This window comes from Galeopterus variegatus, unplaced genomic scaffold (assembly GCF_000696425.1).
Source record: "Galeopterus variegatus unplaced genomic scaffold, G_variegatus-3.0.2 Scaffold1242, whole genome shotgun sequence".
Classification (NCBI taxonomy): domain Eukaryota; kingdom Metazoa; phylum Chordata; class Mammalia; order Dermoptera; family Cynocephalidae; genus Galeopterus; species Galeopterus variegatus.
This window is the reverse complement of record NW_007727353.1, coordinates 305,285-329,052: the sequence shown is the minus strand read 5'-3', so window position 1 is coordinate 329,052 and position 23,768 is coordinate 305,285. Positions and strand designations below refer to the sequence as shown.

Below are 23,768 nucleotides of genomic sequence, written 5' to 3'. Positions count from 1 at the left end.
TGTAAAACAATAAAGAAGAGTAATCTAAAGCTATTTAAAGCTGAAAACATATGGGATGAGGGCATATGCTTGCATATCATAACATTTCATCACTATGATGACTTAATTTAATGTGGAATGCATATCTACTAGCAAATTTTTTATATACCTATTACTCAAGTTTTAGGGTTTTTAGAGCAAAGTATTGATGTGAAAGTCTCCATATTTTGTTGACTTTGCAGCTACACTATCACTTCATAAATGAATGCAATGCTTGTGGAATGTTATATTTGTTTCGTACTATTCTTTTATTACTTTGAATATTTATTCCTAGTAGTTTAGTTTTGGTACTTCTTAGCAGCATTAAGTTTTTTCAATTATTTCTCTTCATGGATTATAATTAGCGTTATCAATTCAGCAGTTTACTAAATCCATTTAAACATAAAGTATTGAGCGAAATGTAGACCTTTATGGCCAAAGAAAATCAATTTTTCAAAATATATTTTTCTTAGATTATCCACATTTTAAATAATACATCAAAACATGGAATATGATAAGACTGACATATATAAAACTTATGTGCCAAAATAACAATTACTCAATCAGAAAGTTTATAGAAGGAACCATATGGTGTTCACATGGAATTTTAACTGCTGTAAACTTTTAAATGTTTTTTTGTTCAAACTACAAATAACCTGGAAGAAAGTAGTAAATAACTTCACTAAATAATTCAACTTTTACCTTACCCTTTTATTTATTTATTTATTTATTTTTTGTAAAAAATGACCGGTAAGGGGATCTTAACCCTTGACTTGGTGTTGTCAGCACCATGCTCTCAAGTGAGCTAACTGGCCATCCCTATATAGGGATCCGAATCCATGGCCCTCGTGTTATCAGCACCACACTCTCCCAAGTGAACCATGGGCTAGCCCTCTTACCTTACCCTTTTGATCTGGGCTCAGCTAATCATTCAAAATTTTCTTTGGAGAAAAAAAAAATCATAATAAAGTAAATGTATTTTGTTAGAGGAAAAAAATATAAGCAGCTTTGTTGTTTCAGAAAATAAAGAAATATATATTTTGACATGTAACTACAGAGAAAAACATTTATTTAAATTTTGGAAGCTGAACAGTTCACTAGATCTCAGCATTCTTTTGAGAATCTAATTTCACAAAAAACCAGTTCTATAATGGCAGAAAGTTTCAATGTTTTCTAGACTTTAGGCAAATACAAACTTCCATAATACCTTTTGGAGGCTGCAGAAGTCTGGAATTCTCAAACAAATGCTTCTTTTTGATAGGTAAGATGACTGTGTCTTTCAGATCCGTAATGACATCATCTAAACCTGCTATGTCACTCCAAGTAACCTGGTAAAAGTTAAGGTCGACATGAATTTTCCTACTAATGTACATTCACTAATCTAAAAAAAATCCATCCAAAATGGTAAACCTTAATCTGATAATAATATATAAATAACAAAAGGTTAAAATTATATATTAACATGAGTAAAGACTTCACAGCAATAATGAAATTAATAAACTGCTCTGAAACGGGAAAAGGAATTTAACAGTCAACTACCTACTATTTTAAAAAAAGCACTGTCAGGAACTCAAGAATTTGCAGGAATCTAATAAGCTGAACTCATTTCATTTATGAGGAGGAAATACTCTGTCACAGAAGACAGAATCAGTTCAAACAGATAATTTAGCACTGGCTGCTCATAAAGAACTCACCGGGAATGCACCTATTTCACCCAGGATGCTGTCAAACATAATAAGAATTAATTTTAGAAATAAGGTCTATATCCACCAAACTTGATTTCTGAATTTTATTCATCAAAAGCAAAACTACATCAAAACTTATGAGGTGTCTTTATAAACAGTAAATAGGGTATACATATTTTCAAAATAGACAAGAAAAAACTTCTGACTCAACTTAAATTTGGGGGGGGGGATTAACTGAAAGGGACTTAAAATTATAACTTTCATTGTAGCTACAACAAAAAACTGGGTCTGTTAGTAAAGACTTACTCAGAAATGAATACAGGTAGGACCCCAAGAAGGTGTCATTGTAAATTTATAAATCACATTCACATGGAGGCTTAGTTTTAGGGTGTGTGTATGTCTCTGTATACACAGATATTAAAAGACATTGTAGATTTTTATTTTCTAGATTTGGAGATGGGAATATCATATTTTAATCAACTTATATCAATATAACATTAATGTATTAGATAAATATATTCAAATATATTTATACCTGTTACAAAATATTCATATAGGACCTTAGAGTTTATAAATTACATTAATCTGATCCTCAAAATAATCCTTATGAAGTAGGTAGAGCAGGTATTATTATATTATCTCTGGATTATACATGAGGGAACTGAGACTCAAAGAGGAAATCATATGCAAGGCTGTGAATGGAAAAACTGACATTCGGAATCCCATGTCATCTATCACACCATATCATAAAAATCTAGATTTAAACTCCATAAATCAAACAGCCACATGACTTAAAGCAGCACACTTTACATACCACACAGGCAAATATATAAAAGTACAAGTTTTACTAAACAAATGTGTGTAGAAAACAACTTAACATAGTAGGCCTGAGACTACTACTCTTAGAAAGTCCTGCTTACAAGGCTGCCACTTCACTGGCCTCTGGGAACTTAGATTTCAGGAGAGTTCCCACCATTCTATGAGAAGAATAGCTCACTGTGCCTAAACTGTTTGTGCAAAAACAATATGGTTTATGGTGAACACCTGATTTCCTCTTGGGAGTCTAGAATTTTGGTACATGTAAGAAAAAAGGAATCTACATGACTGGCCCCCAATAAAAACCCTGGGGATTGAGTCCCTAGTGAGCTTCCCTGGTAGACAGCATTGCACATGTGTTGTCACAATTTGCTAATGCAGTAATTAAGCACGTCCTGTGGGACTCCACTTGGAGAGGACTCAGAAGCTTGGGCCTGGCTTCCTACAGACTTCACCCCATGCCCTCTTCCCTTTGATGATTTTGCCTTATATTGGTATAATAAATCACATCCATGAGTATGACTATATGCTGAGTCCTGTGAGTCCTCCTAGAGAATCACTGAACCCGGTTATGGTCTTTAGGACCCTTGACACAAAACACTAGACAAAAAAAATAAATAATAAATCTTAAATAAGATTAACGATACATACGTGCATGTTAAGAGGGTCTACTAGATGAGCAGCAATACTCATTTCATATTCTGAAAGTTTCACATTTTTCACACCAATTTGCTTCATTAGTTTTTCTGCCTAGAAAGAAAAAAACAGCAACCTCCTTTGGTTTGATTTTTAAATGTTGGTACTTCAAAATAAGATATTTGTGAAATCTAAAGAGCAATGAATAGGCATATAAGAATTTTCCACCGATATTCAAGGTCTCTTGATCTTATCCTTCCCCACTGTGAGCCCCTAGGTAAAGAAAAAACTTGAGGCTCCACACCACAGAAACCAGGTCAATCTAACTAGCCCTGGGAAAATGAGAGGAAATGAGAAAACAGGGTACACAATTGAAGAGATCACGTACCTTCCAATAGGGCCTCCCACTGTTTCTATGAGACTCCAGAGTACATTTTGGTTTCTCTTTCCTAGTAAGACTCTCATGACAGGTACAGGTGAAACCTCAATATGGAAGACCAAGGAGTTATGTATACCAAGAAATGTACAACTGGAGTTTCTTTTCTTAAATTAACAGAGTATCTGAAACAGATGTCCAACTTCCTTCAAGTTACCTGGGTATCTTACAACAGTTGTCCATACATATCAAATTTTTAACTGTTCTAAGATGCTGTCCTTTTTAGTTAAAATCAATTTCTGGGGCTAGGCAACCAGAGATAATAAAAATAATTCTAAATTAGAAGTACGAGGGTACTTCAAAATGTTCATGAAAGATTTGTATTATCCTTCAATTCTCTGTTTCCATGAACTTTTTGACGTACCCTCGTATATTTGCATATATTCTCAAAGTAAGGCACAACTAACATTAAACCTACGAATTCTAGCAATATAACAAAGCTTTCAACTAAAATAAAAGATGATACGGGGCCGGCCCGGTGGCGCACTGGGTCCCTATTAGCTAGTCACACTGAAAATTTTACTCTATGCCACAACTGCCTCTTGATTAAATAATAGACTTTATTTTTATCTGGTGTTTCTTAAATAAAAATGATAAATGATACCGTTTAGTTTATACATTGATAGAAAATGCTGCATTGTCAAGTTTACCTAAGGTCTCTTTCCTGCAACAGCAGTACCAACAATATCTTCAGGTTGTATTCATAATACAGCATTGACAGAAAAGAGAAAAAGATTTAACGTTTATTGAGCACCTTTCTCTCAGCTGGCATTGTGCTGGGTACTTTACAATCAACCCTTAAAACCAACCTGAGAAGTAGCTATTATTATCATTTTTCAGATGAGAAACTCAAGGGTCAGAGAAATTTAAGGAACTGCTAAGATAACACAGCTAGGAAGTGGCATTACCACAGTTCAAGCCCTGATTTGTCTAATTTCAAAGCCCATGTTTTGCTGAAACACTAATATCCCTAATATGAGAGAGCAGAACATGCCTAACACATAAATGAAAAGAAAGCACCAAAAAACACATCATAACTACCACCAGACTATGTCCCAGAAACAAGTTATCCAATTGTCTACTTTTGACACCTTTGAGTGATCCTCTATTTCTAAAATGTTTTAACCAGAAAAACAAAATTAAGATTGGACTACCTTAAAAATGGCTTATGTTTACATACAATGCTTTACTGTTTACAGCTTAATGACAATTATATTTTCTAGTCACCAGCCTTTGTTTGTTAAAGGGGATCAGGCTGAGCCCGTGGCGCACTCGGGAGAGTGCGGCGCTGGGAGCCGGGTTTGGATCCTATATAGGGATGGCCGGTGCACTCACTGGCTGAGCGCGGTGCAGCCGGTCTCAAAAAGGACAAAAAATAAAAATAATAAAAAAATAATAATAATAATAATAAACAAACAAATAAACAAACAAACAAATAAATGGGATCTATCTCTCCAAGTGGTTCTCTTAGTAGAGGGAAAATGGTGTTTTATGAATATAACCTGAAGATAAAATTTGTGTGGGGAGAGTAGCCAAAGACAGAAGGAAAATTTACTTCTTACTGTATACCTATCTTTTTAGCTGTTTCATACTATCTCTACCCTTTTTCACACTATTTCATTTTTTTCTCCACATGAAGTATTATTTTTCAAAAAAATTTAAGAAGTAGGGTAGGAAATAGTGAACTAATACTTTTGCCTGAAGTGGGGAAGGAGGAAATGGAGAAAAGGAGCAGAAAAGAAAATATTATGAGGTAACACTCACTTCATTCAGGTTCTAAAAGAGTCACAAAACTTACCGTCCTTTTGGAAGAATAACTTTAGAAAACTAAACATGGCATTAACAATTTAAGAGTGAAAAAACAGAGATGAACTAATTTTACTTGTCAGAAACAAGGACAACCTCTAATCCTTTTAGTGGGATCACAGCTAAAATTAAGTGTAAATAGAGGAAATCACTGCTAACAATACTTTTAAAAAATGCATTTAAATAGGAACTGGCAAAGAATTTAAGTAATTATCTTGATATATTAGGTATAAGCCCTTATCAGAAACTTATATTAAACTCTAGAAAACACCTTCAAAACTTACCGTCCTTTTGGAAGAATAACTTTAGAAAACTAAACATGGCATTAACAATTTAAGAGTGAAAAAACAGAGATGAACTAATTTTACTTGTCAGAAACAAGGACAACCTCTAATCCTTCTAGTGGGATCACAGCTAAAATTAAGTGTAAATAGAGGAAATCACTGCTAACAATACTTTTAAAAAAATGCATTTAAATAGGAACTAGCAAAGAATTTAAGTAATTATCTTGATATATTAGGTATAAGCCCTTATCAGAAACTTATATTAAACTCTAGAAAACACCTTCATCTAGACATGTGCAGACAGCTAGTTTCTCTTTTAGGGTTAGTGCACTTTTATCTCTTTCCTCTCACTTTACCATATATATTACTTTTTTAGTGAAATATAATTGATTATACACATTTGTGGGATACAGAGTTGACTATCAGTATTTGTAGATTTTACCATATGTATTCTAAGAGTTCCTGGGTAACATGACTTTGTACTATGGTGCTCTTCTACCATACTTGAGTATAAAATGTAATACTACACTGAGATTTTTCTCTTCTAGTTTTCCTTTCTCATTGCTTTTCTTTCCTCATCACTTCTATATACTCCCTTGCTTACCCAGGCAACACTAACTGCTTGTTTCTTACTGATTTCCTATCTCAATTTCCTTATTTACTTCAGCTACTCAGTCTTCTAAGATTCAGCTCCAGTAAACCATAACTTTAAAAGTCACTTGAAAAAAATAAATAAATAAATACATAAGTCACTTGATTGGCAATGCAGTTCACAATGGCTTTCTGGTGTTAACAAACATTAGGTCTTTCAAATTGGCATTCTGGTGATGACTGCTCTTAAAAAATCCCTGGCAGGCTGGCCAGTTAGCGCAGTTAATCAGAGCACAGCCTTACTACACCAAGATCACAGGTTCAGATCCCTGTACCGGCCAGCCAACAAAAAAACCCCAAAAATTGACAGTTAAGAGTTCCAGGTTTAAGATTTCAGTATACCATCCTTCACAAAATATTTCAGCTATTATATCTTCAAAATAATGGAAATGAAGTTTTGAAGACTATGGTGTAATGATAAGAGTAAAATAAGGAAGATATTAAGTTAAATAACTAAGGTCACAGTATGTGACCTTCACGTGTATGAAGAATTCTGGGTATTGACTCTTTCCTGGCCATTGACTACTAAACCACAATCTCAAGAAAATTATATAGTCTAATTAACATGCTAAACAAAATACAGTCATGCACCGCTTAACAATAAAGATACTGACAAATGTTTAGATTTCATTGTGTGAACATCATAGAGTGTACTTACACAAACCTAGATGGTATAGCCTACTGCACATTGAGGCTATATGGTATAGCCTATTGCTTCTATGCTACAAACCTGTACAGCATGTTACTGTACTGAATACTGTAGGCAACTGCAATGTAATGGCAACTACTTGTGTATCTAGACATATCCAAACACAGAAAAGGTATGTAAAAATATGGTATTATAATCTTACAGGACTACCACCATACATGCAGTCCAGCGTTGACCGTCATTATGCAGCTCATGACTGTAATGTATTTATAAATGCTCAGAACAGACCAAGCTTAAACTATTCATCCTGCACTTGAAGCACTTAGAGTACACATCTCAACTAACCTAACCTACCCTTTCATCACAGATATACCTATCAAAACTTTTACTACATCTAAATATGATCCAAGCAGCAACATGTGTCCAGAAAATCCCTGTCCCTGTATAACACTTTCCTGAAACCATCTCCTCTCTCATTACCAATTAAATGCCCCACTTCTGACAAAGCTGAAGGTTTTCCTGGCTTCATGCTATATACTATTCACAAATATCCTCTTTAACCCAACATAAAAACATTCCCAGGTTATTGTTCCTGACTTATATGCAACTATGTCATCTTTTACCTTTCATCTCAAAACTATTGCCTTTAAAATCACATGAGCCCCACTGATTATCTGGTAACCTCAAAGTGTCCTATATCTAAGCGTTTAGATTGGATGCTCCCCCCTTCTAACCATATAAGTCATACCTTCTTAGTCCCACATTCACACCTGATCCTTGCCTTCAATGTACACTCAATTCTTTAACCCTTTTCTATTCTCCAACTAAATTATCCCTCATCTGGAAATACTTGACTTCTTAAATGATCCGGACCACAGGGTCATCATTTCAATGACACCCTCCTTAGAACCCCTTCCTCACACTTCTTTTTATACTAGTGAACCTCATTCCCAATGCTGGTTCAGCACTGCCATTTACTCTACCTGCCACCAAGCTGCTGAGTAATGCTTGAGAATAAACACATAAAAATTGAGTTCTCAGTAAACTCATGCTTTCTTCAACTATGCCCTAATGTTCCACACAATGATTTATCTCATTAAACACGGGTCACATATTTACCTCAGCAGGCCCCCAACCTCCTCCACTCTCATTTACATTTAGTCACAATCTCTCCACTCCCTTCCCATTACTGAGAAGAAAACAACTACACCTTAAAAATGTTCCAGTAATTACTCCTGGTTCTTCTGGGATACCTCCATCCATTATACATCCTCTTTGGCAGCCTCTCTCCTCCTCCTCCTTCCCTACTAGCCCTTTCCTTTTTTTTCCTTCATTTCCCCAAACTCTGGAATGACCATGTTCTTTCACCTCAAATTGTAGTTGCCACCCTCACTGAATGGAAATTATTCTCTCCAAGTTTAATGATTTCACTAAATTTACTGATCACTTTCTCAGTAATATTCCTTATGAGCTCCTTTTCTCCTTGACCATTTTATACCACATTTACAACCAATTCTCTTCTGCAACCTTCTCCTCCTTTAGCTATGGTGACTTTATATAAGTTATTCTCCAGAGAGTGGGAGAGAAGGTAAGGAGGGGTATAACCAAATAATCTCTGAGGCCATTAAAAATTTTATTCTCCACTCCACAAACTTTCCCAAATCCTGGTATGTCTTCCTACAACAAAGGCATTTCAGTTGAGAATCACTGCTATAGTAAATCACTATTATAGACTGCAGTGTTTTGTATACTTTAGTTGTGTTCAGGTAGAAAAGACTATAACTTGTACCTTACACTGTCTTGGTTTTATTCCTACTTTTCTGGTCATTCTTTTTATAGCTTCTTAAGTGCTTTCATTAATAATTAGGTAGATAAAAGGCTATCTTTAGAATATTTAGATAAGGTATAAAGAACCACAATATAACTAATACCCATCAAAGTTTAAGAAAAAAAAACATTATCATTATCTTTCAAGTCCTTCTGCAAGCCCCTCTCGACACACAGACCTTCTCGGCTCTCACAGATAATCACAACCCTAAATTTAAATCATTTCTTGCTTTTCTTTATAATTTAACCATACATGTTTGGTTCCCTAAGTTGTAGTTTTCCATGTTTCATAATTTTACACATATAGGATCACACTGTATGGACTCTTCTGTGACTTTTTCTTTTCACTCAATATTGTATTTTTGAGAGTCATCCACGTGGCTGTTGAGCAGCTGTAATTCATTCACTTTTCTTGGCTGAACATTATGCTCTGGCATGTGTAGAAGAATGGAATACAAGATATGCCACTTTTGCATAAGGATTATTTTGAGTTGAGGGCAATTCAGAAGAAACAAAAGAAAACTGCTCTGCCCTACCCCCTACTTGCCTAAAAGTAGGACATAAATTTACAAAGTGTCCTTCCTCCCTCTATAAGGAAGGACAAAAGTTAATCACAGGAAACAACTTTAGACACTTATCACCAGAGGAACCTACATAACAAATTTTACTAATTTGTCTTTATCTATCATTATTTTCTCATATATTTGCCCTCCAACAATTTGCTGCCCCTAGAGATTCAAGGCCCCCTTTTTCTTTTGGTCTGGTCATGTCTCTAAAAATGTATTGTTCCTTTGCTAAGATATTATATAAACTATATAAATTCAAGTTCTAACCAAACCTTTCAGTTACTCATCTCTGGGTACACCCATGTGTTACAAGCTTGATTCACATGATAATAAAATTCTATTTGTTTTTCTCTTGTTAATCTGTCTTTTGTTATAGAGACCCAATCAAGAATTCAAAAGAAGAGAGGGAAAATTATTTTTCCTCTCGTATACATACATGAATCAACATTTACCCAAATATTTAAACTGGTTCCCGCTTTTTTCTATTACAAGCAGGGATGCCAGGAGCATCCTTGTATGTCATCTCCTGGTTCTAGGGTATATGCCCAGAAATAAAACTATCGGGGTTAATGAGAGTTTATCTGTAATTTTTTTCCTCTGGCTTTCTATGTAGGTTATCATATTATCTGTGAATAATGACTACATAGTTTCTTTTTTTCCAATCCTTCTACTTCCTATCTCTTTTCTTGACTTACGCAATTAGTAAAATGTAAACAGAAATGATGACAACAGACTCCCTTGACTTGCTCCTACTTATAAAGAAAATACTTCAATTTTTCACCATAAAGTATGTTTCTTGTAGTAAACTCATTTTATCAGGTTAAAGACATTATCTTCTGTTCCTATTTTACTAAGAGCTATTCCAAAAGTCATGAATAAATGTTTAATTTTAAAAAAGGCTTTTTCTGCATTTACTGAGATAATCATATAGTTTTTGTTCTTTGACCTGTTTATGTTACAAATTATATTGATTTTTTTTTTTTTTCTTTTTCCCTCAAAAGAAGCTAGCACTAAACTTTTGGGATAAATCCAACTGGTCATATTATATTTTTTATACATGCTGAATTCAATTTGCTATTTAATATTTCAACTCAATATTTAAGAATTTTAATCTGTTTACAAGTGAGATAGAGAAATTACAGGCTATTATAGACTTTGAAATTGTGGTTATGCTAGCCTCATAAAAAGGTTTAGTGAGTGTTCCCTCTTTTTCTATACTCTGGAAGTTTGTATAAATTTGTTATTAATTTGTTCCTTAAGTGCTGGTAGAATTTGCTAGCAAAGTTCTATGGGCCTGGATTTTTTTTTTATAGAAAGATATTATCAATATCAATGTATTCATAGTTATGGGACTAACTATTCATGTATTCTATTTCTTCTTCACTAAGTTTTGGTACTTATTTTTCTAAGAGTCTGTTCGTATCTTAAGTTTTTAAATTTATCAACATGGTTATTAATAGGCCTCTTTTTTTTTTTGGCAGCTGGCCTGTACAGGGATTTGGTCCCTTGACCTTGGTGTTATCAGCACTGTGCTCTGTCAACTGAGCTAAAAGGCCAGCCGTAATAGTCCTTATTTTTAATGTCTATAGCACCTGTCATGTCTCCTTTATTGGTGATTCCATTTTTCACTTGATTGGTTTGACAAAAGTCTCAATTTTATTATCTTTAAAAAAAAATTTTTTGGTTTTATTGACTTTATCATTTATTCATTTTCTATTTCATTAACTTATTTTATTTCCATTCATTTCATTGTCAATGTTTTCTTTTACCTATGAGTTATTTTGAAATATTGCCTACTTTCTAAACTTATTTGATTTTTCTAATAATTTTTACTGTACTACACTATAACCAGGGAATGGAATAAATATGCTACCAGAACTATGAAACTTGGAATTGCTTCATAATTTAGTACCTAGTTAATTTTCACAAATCTTACATGTATGCTTGAGATACATACTCTCATTTGCTTGGGTACAATATACCATACACATCCACTCAATAAAACTTTTTGCTTAAATCTTCTACATCTTTACTGATTTTTAAGAAATCTGTTTGATCTATCAAAGAAATGTTAAAATCTCTCACACGATGATGGATATGCCCATTTCTCTTGTAGTTCTATTTTTTTCTTTATATATTTTGAGGCCTCATTAATAGGTGCATATTACAAATATAGAAATGTTATATTTACTGGTGAATTGAAGTTATATTTACTGGTGAATTGAATCTCTCACCATTATGTAGTGAACCTTATTTTCTCCAATAATATCTCTGCCTTAATATCTTTCCCTTTCTTTTTATCAACCAGCTTTCTTTCTGTACTTATGTGGTATATTCATTTTCCATCTTTTTACTTTCAATTTTTCTGTGTCTACATTTTAGATGTGTCACTTTATCTATGACAAAGTTTTTGTATGACTTAAAGTTCTCCCTTTAAACTATTCTTACATCTTTCTCTGTAGCTGAAATACTACAGAGGGTCTAGCCATTTGGGGACTTGATTTATAGGGGTATCATCTATGAGACTCCCCACCTTGGATGCGCCTTGTGCCTGGTATCCTGAGGTCCTTTGGGTCATAAAAACAGACACTCAAATTCAGTAGGTTCAGCAAATTCCCTCAAGGGGAAAGGTGGCCATCAAGTTCAGCTTACCTTTCTGAAGTTTTGCCTAAAGTTTTTTACCTGCATTCTTTACTTTCTTGATAGCTTCTGAATGAATGCCTTTAAGAAGCTTAAAAAATATATATCTAGCTTATTTAATTGTTTTCAGCAGAAGGGTCAGTCCAAGTACCTTGCGACCCATACTGACTTATTCATTCTCCACTGGCTTCATATTATCTTCCCATTCCCTAAATGAAGGGACTGTATCAAGGCTTACTCTTCAGCCTGATATTTATGTTGCTTTATAACATCTCCTTTGGAGACCTCATCACTCTCAGTATAGTCATTAGCATTTATTACAGTGATAATTTACATCAGAAGCTCTCAGCGAATATATGAATACATAAATCTTAATGGTGATGGGGCAAGATGGGGGAGTGGTTTGGGCAAAGCCCTACAAATGATAACATGCATACATAAAAATAAACTTGTGGCCTACTCCATCTCAGTTGAGATGCACTGGGCTAATGACTCCAACTGCTTACGGGCATCCAAAATGAAAACATACCTCTAGGGCTGACCTTTTTTTCTGAGATTAAGACCTACAACTTCAATTGCTGTATGAATATTTCTCCCTGAATTCCTATCACCAACACAAACTCAATATGTCCAAATCAAATGTCATCTTCCCATAAACTTGCCCTATCTACCAATTTCCAAACCTCTATAAAAGATACTATGAGACTTTGAGAAATCCAGACAAATCTTTGATTCATTTGTAAGATGTCCTTTTAGTTTTTCCAAATCATCATGAAGTCCTTCATGCCTTCATTCTTCTTAGTCTATTTCTCCCATTCCATTCCCTTAGTTACCCCCTTATCTAGGTCTTTGCCAGGACTCTTGCAGTTTATAACCAACAGATCTTCCTCCTACTCTCTCCTGACTCCAATTCTTCCTATATACTACTGTAAGGTGAATCATCCTTAAAAACATTGCTTTACGGGGCCGGCCCGGTGGCGCACTGCGCTAGTGCGCCGCTTGAGAAGCGCGGCAGCGCTCCCGCCGAGGGTTCGGATCCCACATACAGACCGGTTCCCGCTCACTGGCTGAGCGAGGCATGGGGGCAACGCCGAGGGTTGCGATCCCGTTGCCGTTCCCAGTCCAGTACGGGGGCGACACTGAGGGTTGTGATCCGTTGCCGGACACGGAAAAAGACAAAAAAAAACATTGCTTTACATATCACCCACCTACTCAAATATATTTAATGGTTTACTACTGCCTATACAGAAGTCTTCAACTGGTCAAAATCATATTTCAATAGTTATATTGAGTATTAGTATCGTATGATTCAAAATCACACTTGAGGGACACAGGGAGAAAAAAATGAAGGATAAAAGAGAAGTATACCCCTTGGCCATGCAAATCCCACAACAATCTTTTCATCCTGAATGTTTTAAGAGCTGGTAAGGTACTGTGGAATGGGATAACACTAGAAGCAAAAACATGCCACATTCTCAGTTGATGATGGGCTTCTAAAATGCTGTGGCAGTTTCTAATGAGTCTTAGTCCACCCATCAAAAAATTAAAAGGACTGAGGAAGGAAAAAGTAGTTTCCTGACTTTATATTCACGATGCTTTATCATGTTTTCCTCACTCTTCCCTGCAGGTTCTACTAGTTATGTAAACCCTCCTCTCCAACCCCACTAGTCTACTTACTGTTTCTTTAACAGGGCTTGCTATGTGTATACCCACCACGATTCTGTTCATGTTCTTTCTACTTAAAATTTTCTTTGTCTATCCTAGAGGCTAAGCTCTTTCATGAAGCCATCCTCAACTGCCTCAATCACTGGTGATTTTTCTCTACAAGCCATAATTTCTGTCTATAATACTCATTAGGCAACTAGCATGTGCTACTATGGAGGTACTTCAAAAAAGTTCGTGGAAGAATAGAAGACAATATGAATCTTTCCATGAACTTTTTGAAGTACTCTTGTATTACCATGAACAAGTGTTTTCTCCCTACCATGAGCACTATGAAGATGGAAATAGTATCTAATACTTCATATACCTGATATTTAGAACAATACTATACACACAGTTTTCAATAAAGGCTTAATGATGATGGTTCATTTGTGTAGTATTTAATATCTATATTTGGCTTTCTATCTGTCTTCTACATATGTATTCCAGGAGTTCCTAGAAGCCAAAAAAAAAAAGAAAAATGACAAAATTCTCCTTGTTTAAAAGTCACACCTCTGGGCCAGCCTGTGGCTCACTTGGGAGAGTGTGGTGCTGATAACACCAAGGCCACAGGTTCGGATCCCATATAGGGATGGCCAGTTAGCTCACTTGGGAGAGCATGGTGCTGACAACACCAAGTCAAGGGTTAAGATCCCCTTACCAGTCATCTTTAAAAAAAAAAAAAAGTCACACCTCTGCTTTTAAAAATGCTGAAAACAATATAACTTATCAATATTTCCACCTCAGACTTAAATTGACTTTAATAATTCAGGTGAGAAAAAAAAGCTACACTCAGGTTGAAATGGACATACATAATCAAATTATATTTTTAAAAAATCTTACCCTGGTCAGACTTCCTAGAGTTATGAAAAAGGCTGATGATATAACCTAGACACTGAGTCAACTATTGTATAATCAAATTCAGGGAATAAATTGTGGCTCACTCGGGAGAGTGTGGTGCTGATAACACCAAGGCCACGGGTTCGGATCCTATATAGGGATGGCCGGTTAGCTCACTGACTGAGCGTGGTTCTGACAACACCAAGTCAAGGGTTAAGATCCCCTTACCAGTCATCTTTAAAAAAAAAAAAAAGTCACACCTCTGCTTTTAAAAATGCTGAAAACAATATAACTTATCAATATTTCCACCTCAGACTTAAATTGACTTTAATAATTCAGGTGAGAAAAAAAAGCTACACTCAGGTTGAAATGGACATACATAATCAAATTATATTTTTAAAAAATCTTACCCTGGTCAGACTTCCTAGAGTTATGAAAAAGGCTGATGATATAACCTAGACACTGAGTCAACTATTGTATAATCAAATTCAGGGAATAAATTCATAATTGTCCAAAATGCTTTTCAGATATTTGTTTACTACAGTTTTTATGAAACTGTGGTTTTCATTTTTTACTGATTTAGGAGCTATTCTTAACACTGTAAAGCATCCATTTATTTATATCTCTATATCCCACACTAGCCTGTAGCATTTTGAAAGAACAAGATTCACCTTTTTTCACTGGTACTAAGCATTTGCTAGGAACTCAATAAATGTTTACTGAATGAATCAGAGTCGCAACCCACAGGACAAATATAAAAATCTATGAATATGAATATCTTGCCCTCGAACAGCAAGAAAAATTTGAAAGACTACTTTAAGGCTTCTACTTTTTGAGGACAAACAGAAATCAAGCAAATATATCATCTAAATAGAAAAATGACCACAGGAGGCAGCAGGTAAAAAAATAAAATCTATAATTTATATTTATAACCAATAAATTTTTTTGAAAGCAATTCCTTAATTAGATTTTAGTGTAGTTTGTAAGTCTAAGACTGACAGTTTGTCAATATTATCTACCATTTCAAATGTCATAAAAGCAAAACATATATCATTATAAAGATAAATATATTTTAGTCTGTTGAAAAATTATACCTAGACTCCTTCCTTTATAAGGTGAAAAAAACTATTCTAATGAGGATGCTCACAACAATATACTGTATTTTTTTCATCATTTTTCTTCTAAGTTGTTTATATAGTAAAAAATAACTTGAAAAACTAATACTTTTTTATAATAAAATTAAATATGTACACCAACACATTTTCATATGGGTCTTACAGAACTTCTCATTAATTTATAGTTCTATTACATTCTTAGTTTTGAGGAAATATATTTGCTAGCCACAAGAAAAACGATCTTCAAACATTTCAATCGTACCTGTTTCTGAGCTTCTACTTTTTGCTTTCTGGTTGGATCAATTGCATCTACCATCCATTTGATAGTAAAGTATGTTACTGCACCAAATATTGTCAAACGGAAAATTAAACCAACAACTTCATTCCGACTCAAAGGACGAGAAAAGGCTTCAGCATGTACCATCTTGATTGTTAACCTTAAAAAACAAACAGAAGTGTCACTAGGTAATAACTACATTCATTTAAATTGGGAGACTAATAAAGTAGCTCAAACTAAGCAAGAAAAACTAACTTCTAGTCAAATTCAAACGTTATCTATATTTTTAAAAAGCTTCATTTTAAGGAGAAATGGAGTTTTAAAGGTTAAGTAAACAAATACATTAAAAAGAGAGAGAAAGAGAGAAACAGAGAGAGAAGGAGGGAGGGAGGGAGGGAGGGAGGGAGAGAGGAAGGAACAAGGGAGGGAAAGGAGGAGGGAGGGTAAAAAGGAGGAACGGACACAATAATATGCTGAACTTAACAGAAAGAGAGAACAGAATTGTGGTTATTGGCGAGGGAAGAGGGAGATAGGGAGAAACTGGTTAATGCACACAAAGAATGAGTACATTTCATCATGACAAACATGCCAACTATCCTGATTTGATCATCACATATTGTACACAAATACTAATAGTCAACTCTATACCCCACAAATACGTATAATCGATTATGTTTCACTAATGATTAAAAAAAAGCTCCTCTTGGAAACTGAAGTAGATTAGAAACTGAGGTTTATTTAATAATTCTATTTGAAAAATACAGTAAACATCTAAAGGTATGTACTCTTTCAAACAGCTTTAAAATAACTATTTCACAGAGTGTAGAAAAATAACAACTATAACACTAATCCAACTGAAGAAAAGAAACCTAACAATATTTTACTAATGTAAAAAATTTCTTCTATTAAGTGTTATGCATTCCAGGTAATTTTTGAGGGTGAAATTCAAACTTTGAACTCACTCACCTTTTCCTCGTACCTACTTTTAAAGGTTTTCAAGCCAGCGTAAATTTAAACATGCCATTTCCTCAATTAATAAGTGACTTTAAATTTTTTGAACCATCCTATAGCTCCTATCTAAATATGAAGCAAAAGAACTTCCAAAAATTTTGAATCAAGAAAACTACCACAACACAGCACTCACCCAAGACAGAGGAAAAAAAGGAGGCAATGTGCCTACTTTTATATATTTACCTCAGCTGCTACATCAGTCACAGCTAGGCTTAGAGGAGGCATCACTCCCCTATCAAAGACAACAACCAACCAAAATAAGTAAGCCTGCTGGGGATGATATGACTATCATATCTTGAGAGACAGGACCTCAGCTTCAAATAATGCCATTGAACTCTCAGGACAGTACTGCTATGGGATATGTAAGAAAAAGAGAATATATTTTTTGCATTCATGAAAAGGAATAAATCAGAATTTGTAAAGACAGCCCAGTGACAGGTGAAAAAAATAGGTACTGCATAGATTAATATCCATGGTCCTTCCAACTCTAAAATTATTTATCTTCTTACTACTACTAAACTAATGATCCTCTTCACCTTCTTCCCTCTGGAATAGCTCCAGCAATTTTTTAATTTAACTCATGCACTTTTCTGCCATTCGAAAGTATATAATACTCTTCTTCCTAATCAAAAGACCTCAAAGCTTTCCCTTTACAGGATTCTCAAGCATCCAAGACTATTCTAATCTAGTCCCAAAGAATCACTTTTAAACATTTATCTCTCACAACTTCTCAACAGAAACTCTCAATAGCTGGAGTCACTGGCATCTAAAAATGTTATATGTATTTTCCCTTCAGCATATTTGCCTGGTACTCTGGATAGGCCACTTCCCCTTATTCATCTAGAATTAGTCAAATTCTGTCCAAACTTCAAAAACCAACTTTATCTGCTCCATGAAGCTTTTTCAGATCACATTAATCCTCTATATATTCATTTGGCCCTATTACACTATCTTAAGAAATGCCTTGTTTTTAACCATTACTGAACATATGAGATATCTATTCTACTCAACTGGAGTTTAAATCCTTATAAATAGGATTTATAGCTTAAGCATCTTTGTAATTGTCACACAAAAAACAAGGGCTATTCAAAAATGATCTGTTCAATAAACTGCAACTGACGAAAAACTCCCATTCAATCATTCCAACAGAAAGTCATTACCAGACTGCTGAAGGATTTCCAAAAGTCAAGGTTACACACTTTCCATTACTAGGAGTCATACACTTCACAATAATTACATTAATTTAAACTTAACTAAATAATTGAAAGCCTTCATTTTGGAGAAACTTTGGCCTAGGGATGTTAAGTGATTTAATTCATTCAATAGGCACTTATTGAACATCTATATATAACACCTACTACATACTGGATATACAATAATTGCTAAGATACAAACAATTTACTCGAGGAACATACTGTCCAGTTATTATACGAGTTAAGGAAAAAAAAAAAAAGGAATTAGAAGGGAGAAGCCACCTAACTATCTCTCTCCTTATATAACAAAGTGTGCTTTCTTCCATTAGCATGGATTCCAAAAAATGGGTACACAATATTCCACTTCTCATAAGTGTAAAACTGCCTTTTCTAGTCTTTATTCCAACACAGTAAAGTTGAAAATGCAGCTGAAATGTGTGGCATCATTATGCAGGGTATTATTCATAGACGAAAATAACCCAATAGTCAAGATAAGGATTTTATGAACTTAATCTGTGGAAGTGGTGACATTCCAACAGCGTTTTCATTTCTGTAAAGTTTGAGCTGGTAGTGATAAAACTGCCATCTACTGGATGTTCACTGAACTAAATGAACAAATTAGGGCTATTATTAGCACATCCCAGTAATCAAGATAGTAACATTTTTTTAATCCTGTAAACAATGTCAAGACACAAAACCCCTGTTTATATATTTTGCTATTCTAAAATTATTAACTGTAATACGGTACAAACTTAGGTTTACTAAGGCCACTTTTAAAACAGTAGTCCATCTTTTTAAATGACTTCAAAATCCTGAAATGAAACAAACTTACTATATATAATTTATATATAAACGCATTTACCATTCATATGTCACTGATCCGCCTACAATTTGTAGAACCATTAAAGTAACAATACCATTACTGCAGAATATACAATAAAAGCTGTATATGCATACAACAGGAGGGAATATACTTCAATCTTAAATACTAGGTTCAAAAAATGAATATACAAATACATATACAGAAGTAGCATTATGTACAACTAAGAAATATCGCAAAACACTGAAATGCAGAGTTATTTATTCGGCAAACATAATACCAGATGGTTTCATTTTCAGTTCTCCATTGCAGTGTGGAAAACTTTGAAATCGTTCTACCTCGTCTGTGAGCAATTTTATTGAAAGGTTAAGGGCCGAGAGTATAGCGTTCACAGGGCAGTATTTCTCTAACTCAATGCAGTGTTTTACAAAGGGCTTCTCAAACTCAAAGTTCCAGTTTCGCGGACAGCAAGGCCCTACGAATACAGCCTATAACAATGAAGGCCTGCCAACCTTCACATAGAGGACAGGTTATTATTAACATCACCATCCTCTGAGAAAGCATTTCCAGCCCTGAAGAACCACCTCCGCTTTTGCACAAGGTGGTAGCAGCGCCTGTGCGACAATCAGACCAAGTTCATTGCAGCTGCCTTTACCTAGGAGCCTGGTTCTGAGGTCGCCCGGGACAACTCCAAGCCCCAGCACAGTGACCACGCTGCCTATAGAATTTCCTTCGGGAATGGCACAAGCCTCGGGGACAGCGCCAACGAAGACCTAAGGGCCTAGGCCGGGCCGGAAGCCAAAGCGAGGCCCAGAACGCCCTTGGAGGTTAATCCGCTCGATACTAAGGGCTGCGGAGCGCTGGGGGGCGGCACTGAGGTGGGGCATGGAAGGAGGGCGAGGTAACTTTATCGGCTGGGCTTCCCAGATTCGAGCCGGTCCCTCATGGAGCTCAGCAGGATCCATCCCACGAGGCCCCGCGGGAAGCCGCTACTCACCCCCGGGCAGAAACCGCGGCAGCCGGAGCCTTCAGCTCGTCTCGCACAGGAAGGAAATGCGGCCTGGCAGCGAACGCTTCCGGCCGGAGCCGTGGCCCGCCCCCTCGCACCGAGCATGCGCGGCCGTAGCCGCGGGCTGGGAGGGGGCGTCCGGCGTCTTAGAAATGGCCGATGGACTGGCGGGAGCGAGTTAGTGCGCCAGATACTTAACCTGCTGGGCTGAGGCTTTCCGCGAAGCCCCTGTGTCTAAAGAGCACTCGTCCAGGCTTAGAGACCGAATTGAGAAAGGCGCTTATCGTACAAAGTCCTTGCACTGCTCGCAGGCTCCTGGCGCAACCCTGACAAATCGGGGAGCCTTCTTGAGAATGGTAAAGAGTTGCTCTGCTTTCCTAGCAAAGAAATTCTTCCCTGAGTCCAGCTTGATGCTGACTCTGCTCCACCACCCCGTGGAAACCCTCACGCTGTGGCTGTCTGTACTTCAGCCAAAGCGCAGACGCACATGGCCACCCCGCACCCCTCACCATCTGCCCTTCAGTTTCTAGGGTGAGCTCATCCTCCTCTCCTGTTCTCTGTGCTGACAAACACCTGGGGGTGGCGCCTGAAAATCCTCCGGCGGAACGACTTAGCAGCCCACGCAGGCAGGCCCGGTAGTTGGGACGGAATAGGACATCTGGTAACAGGTTTTGCATTTTGGCAACTTCCTTTTTTTCTTTTACCCCTTCGCCTTTCCAGAATGAGCGATGCGACACAAGAGGTCCCAAGGGAGCAAACCTGAAAGGCAACGCCTTCTGAATACACAGACTGCCGGGGGCGAGATGACATTAGACACGGTCCCCAGATATAAGAAGTATCACTTCCTTCAGCTCGGAGTGGTGAGGCTGAAGTAGTGAGACAGTTCTCCTCCCTATCTTCCTAGGGAAGGCAGTTCGTGCGCCTCTGCTTTAGGCATCATCCTTGCCCAAATCCCAAGGCTTTACAGGATAAAGATGGGATGAAAGGGATATGTGAATGTTTAAAAACTGTGATTAAGTTCATTGACTATCAGAATGGAATTTAATACTACAAGGGGTTCATGTTTTACATCCATGTCTTTAAGGCTTCGTGTGTGGGTGTCTACATTCATAATGTTATTGTATAAAACTGAAGCTAGGTTTGGGAGTACTAGACTGATTATTTAGGGAGGGAGATAGACCTTTGAAAAGAACAGGAAGATTGAGACCAGGACAATGTTCACAAAAAAAACCCAGACGCCATCAGTTCAGCAGTCTTGGAAGAGACTCTCCACTGAGTCCCTGGGATGATCCCGAACTGAGTCATTGTTTGGGAGGTTCATGGGGACGTGGTTTGACAAGGTTACTGAAGGAAAGAACTTTAGGTTGTGTGGCCTTCTAGAGTAATTATACCTACTAGTAAGGAAAACGAGTTGAGAAATTCAAGATGGTAATGGATTTCCATCATTTACTGAGTGGATTTGGTTTAAGAACCTCATCTGCTTTATCTGAGAACCAGGGTGACCAATCTACCCTAATGCTTGAAACTAAGGGGTTTTCTGGGATGTAGGACTTTCAATGCTAAAACAGAGAAAGTCTCTGGCAAATCATAAGAATTGGTCACCTTTTAAGCATATCCTAAACAAATCCTACAATGAGGTGAGTTCCCATTATTGTTACATCTAGTCTCAAGTTATCTGCCTAATACCTAGGGTATGATTGCACAGGAAAGGAAACTGTTGGATGGAATAATCAAGGCTGACCATGAAGAGTCTATATGCTCCAAACTAAATTCTGCTGCTCATTCCCTTCCCAGTGGTTACCTTTTGGACCTAATGATTTCATTTAGCAAATCTTTTTAGGAAACCTCCTAAGTCTGGGCCCTAAGACATCAAATTACTGCTTTCCCAAATACTAAGCACATTCACTTTTCAGCAATCACTAAATCAACTAGGTTCTTCCAGAATAGAGCCGAGTGAACATATGCTTTTCATCCCAGGATAGCTTTATATAATTCCTGGCAACACAAAATACCATATTTGGCCCACAGTAGGAGCTGAGTAGATAATTCATTATGTGTAATATTCAGGAAATTATAACAACAGATTTTTTTATAGACTTTCTGGGCCTTCCCTCTTTGTTAGAATCAAGATATTAAAAATAATTTTTATATTTATTATAGAAAGGTTTTGTCTTTGTTTTGTGCTTTTTTGTACCAATACCTCTTAAAACAGTTATGGCAGTTTCTCTATAGTACTGAATTTTCTGTTTTTGTTATTGGATGGGGGTGTGGTTAGTATTCTCTGCAGCCAAGGTCAATGCACTGAACACCTTGTGGGAGAGAGGGATTCTTTAGATTAGATGTTTTCAAATTTTATTGTGTATAAATTCACTTGGACAACTTGGCAAAATGCAAATTCCTGGCTCCCAACCTTAAAGGCTGCCATTCAACTGGTCTAGGTTTTGACCCTGGAATCTGCATTTTTAATAATCATCTGGGCTCTTTGCCATGTGAGAATACAATGAGATATCTGTCTGCAAGCCGGGAAGCAGACCCTCACCAGACCCAGAATCTGCCAGAACCCTGATCTTGGTATTCCCAGCCTCCAGAACTGTGAGAAATAAATTTTTGTGTTTAAGCCAATCAAACAATCAACAAACAAACATCTGAGATGGTATGGATATAGGTAGTTTTGGACCACACTTTAAGAAACTCTGCCCTAGTGAGTGAAGACTTCAGACTTATTTTTGCAAAAATCTCTACCACTCCCACCAAAAAGGCCTATTTAGTCATCTGAACCATTAAGCCCGCTGGGATACATCAAGAAATCAAGGCAAGGAAGCCTCATGATGAGATTTGGAATTTTTTTCCTTTGGAAGGAATTCTTTTTTTTTTTTTCCTTTGGAAGGAAAAACAAATCTGAAATCTTTAGATAAGAAAACATGCTAAACCTGACTCCATTCATTGCTCATTAGAAATAATTCACTTGACAGGGATTTAGAAAGAGCAGAATTCAACAAACAGATAAAATTATATTGCAGTAATTATTCCAGTTTAATAATCACTTGGTATCCTTGGTTCTTTTCAAAATATTTCATTAGAAAAGAATTAATATTCTTTCTAATTATTCTAATATTCTTTCTAATGTTAATTATTTACCTGGTCATTTTTGACAAGGTAAATCAAATAGAACGGGTAGAGAAAGAAAAGTAAAGCAAGTATATGAAGCTGTACCTGAAGCCATGAGGTCACTGAGAAAGACCAAGATTGAGTGCTTGAAGCTCCAATAGAAAGAATAAGATGGAATCAAGGCAAAAATAATGGAAAATTAAAATTTTAACAGTTTGGAAGAAGTGGAAACATGAATTGGTAGCTCTATTCTATGAAAAGCAAAGAGAACTAAAAGAGAGAACAGCAAAGTTCGAAGAACATGTTGCAAATCTACTTTCCATGCTTTTATATTTTTAAACTTTACACATAATTTAAAATGAGGGTATACAAAAATGAGTTATATGTAATTTTCTCATGCTATCAGGGTAGCAGTAATCCACAAACAATTTTGCATTTCTGTATAACCCTTTGTCTCAAGCAGTACTGCCAATTGTACACTTTTTACAGCTTCTGCTATCAAAAAAAATTTTCTAGAGCTTAGATATTTACTTAATCTACTTTATTTTGTTGTTTAGCTTTAATACAGTACTGAAAATATACTGTTCAAATGATACTATCTGTGGAAAGCCAGGATTGATGGAAAATAGAATTGCTTCAGAAGATGTCTAAACTTACTATAGCCTTATGAGCAAAAGTTT

At 36.1% G+C, this 23,768-nt stretch overlaps 1 protein-coding gene across 1 annotated transcript in view; it reads right to left on the bottom strand.

The window, feature by feature from the left end:
* The window catches only part of ATAD1 (ATPase family, AAA domain containing 1), a 54,475-nt gene extending 34,136 nt beyond the window's left edge, over positions 1-20,339 (bottom strand). The window contains exons 1-4 of the mRNA XM_008575814.1: positions 19,969-20,339; positions 15,933-16,107; positions 3,171-3,269; positions 1,226-1,346 (exon numbers count right to left, since the gene is read on the bottom strand). Of these exons, the coding sequence (XP_008574036.1) occupies positions 1,226-1,346; positions 3,171-3,269; positions 15,933-16,094 (382 nt within the window). The 5' untranslated portion in view covers positions 16,095-16,107; positions 19,969-20,339. The remainder of the gene's footprint in view (positions 1-1,225; positions 1,347-3,170; positions 3,270-15,932; positions 16,108-19,968) is intronic.
* Between the last annotated feature and the right edge of the window lie 3,429 nt (positions 20,340-23,768).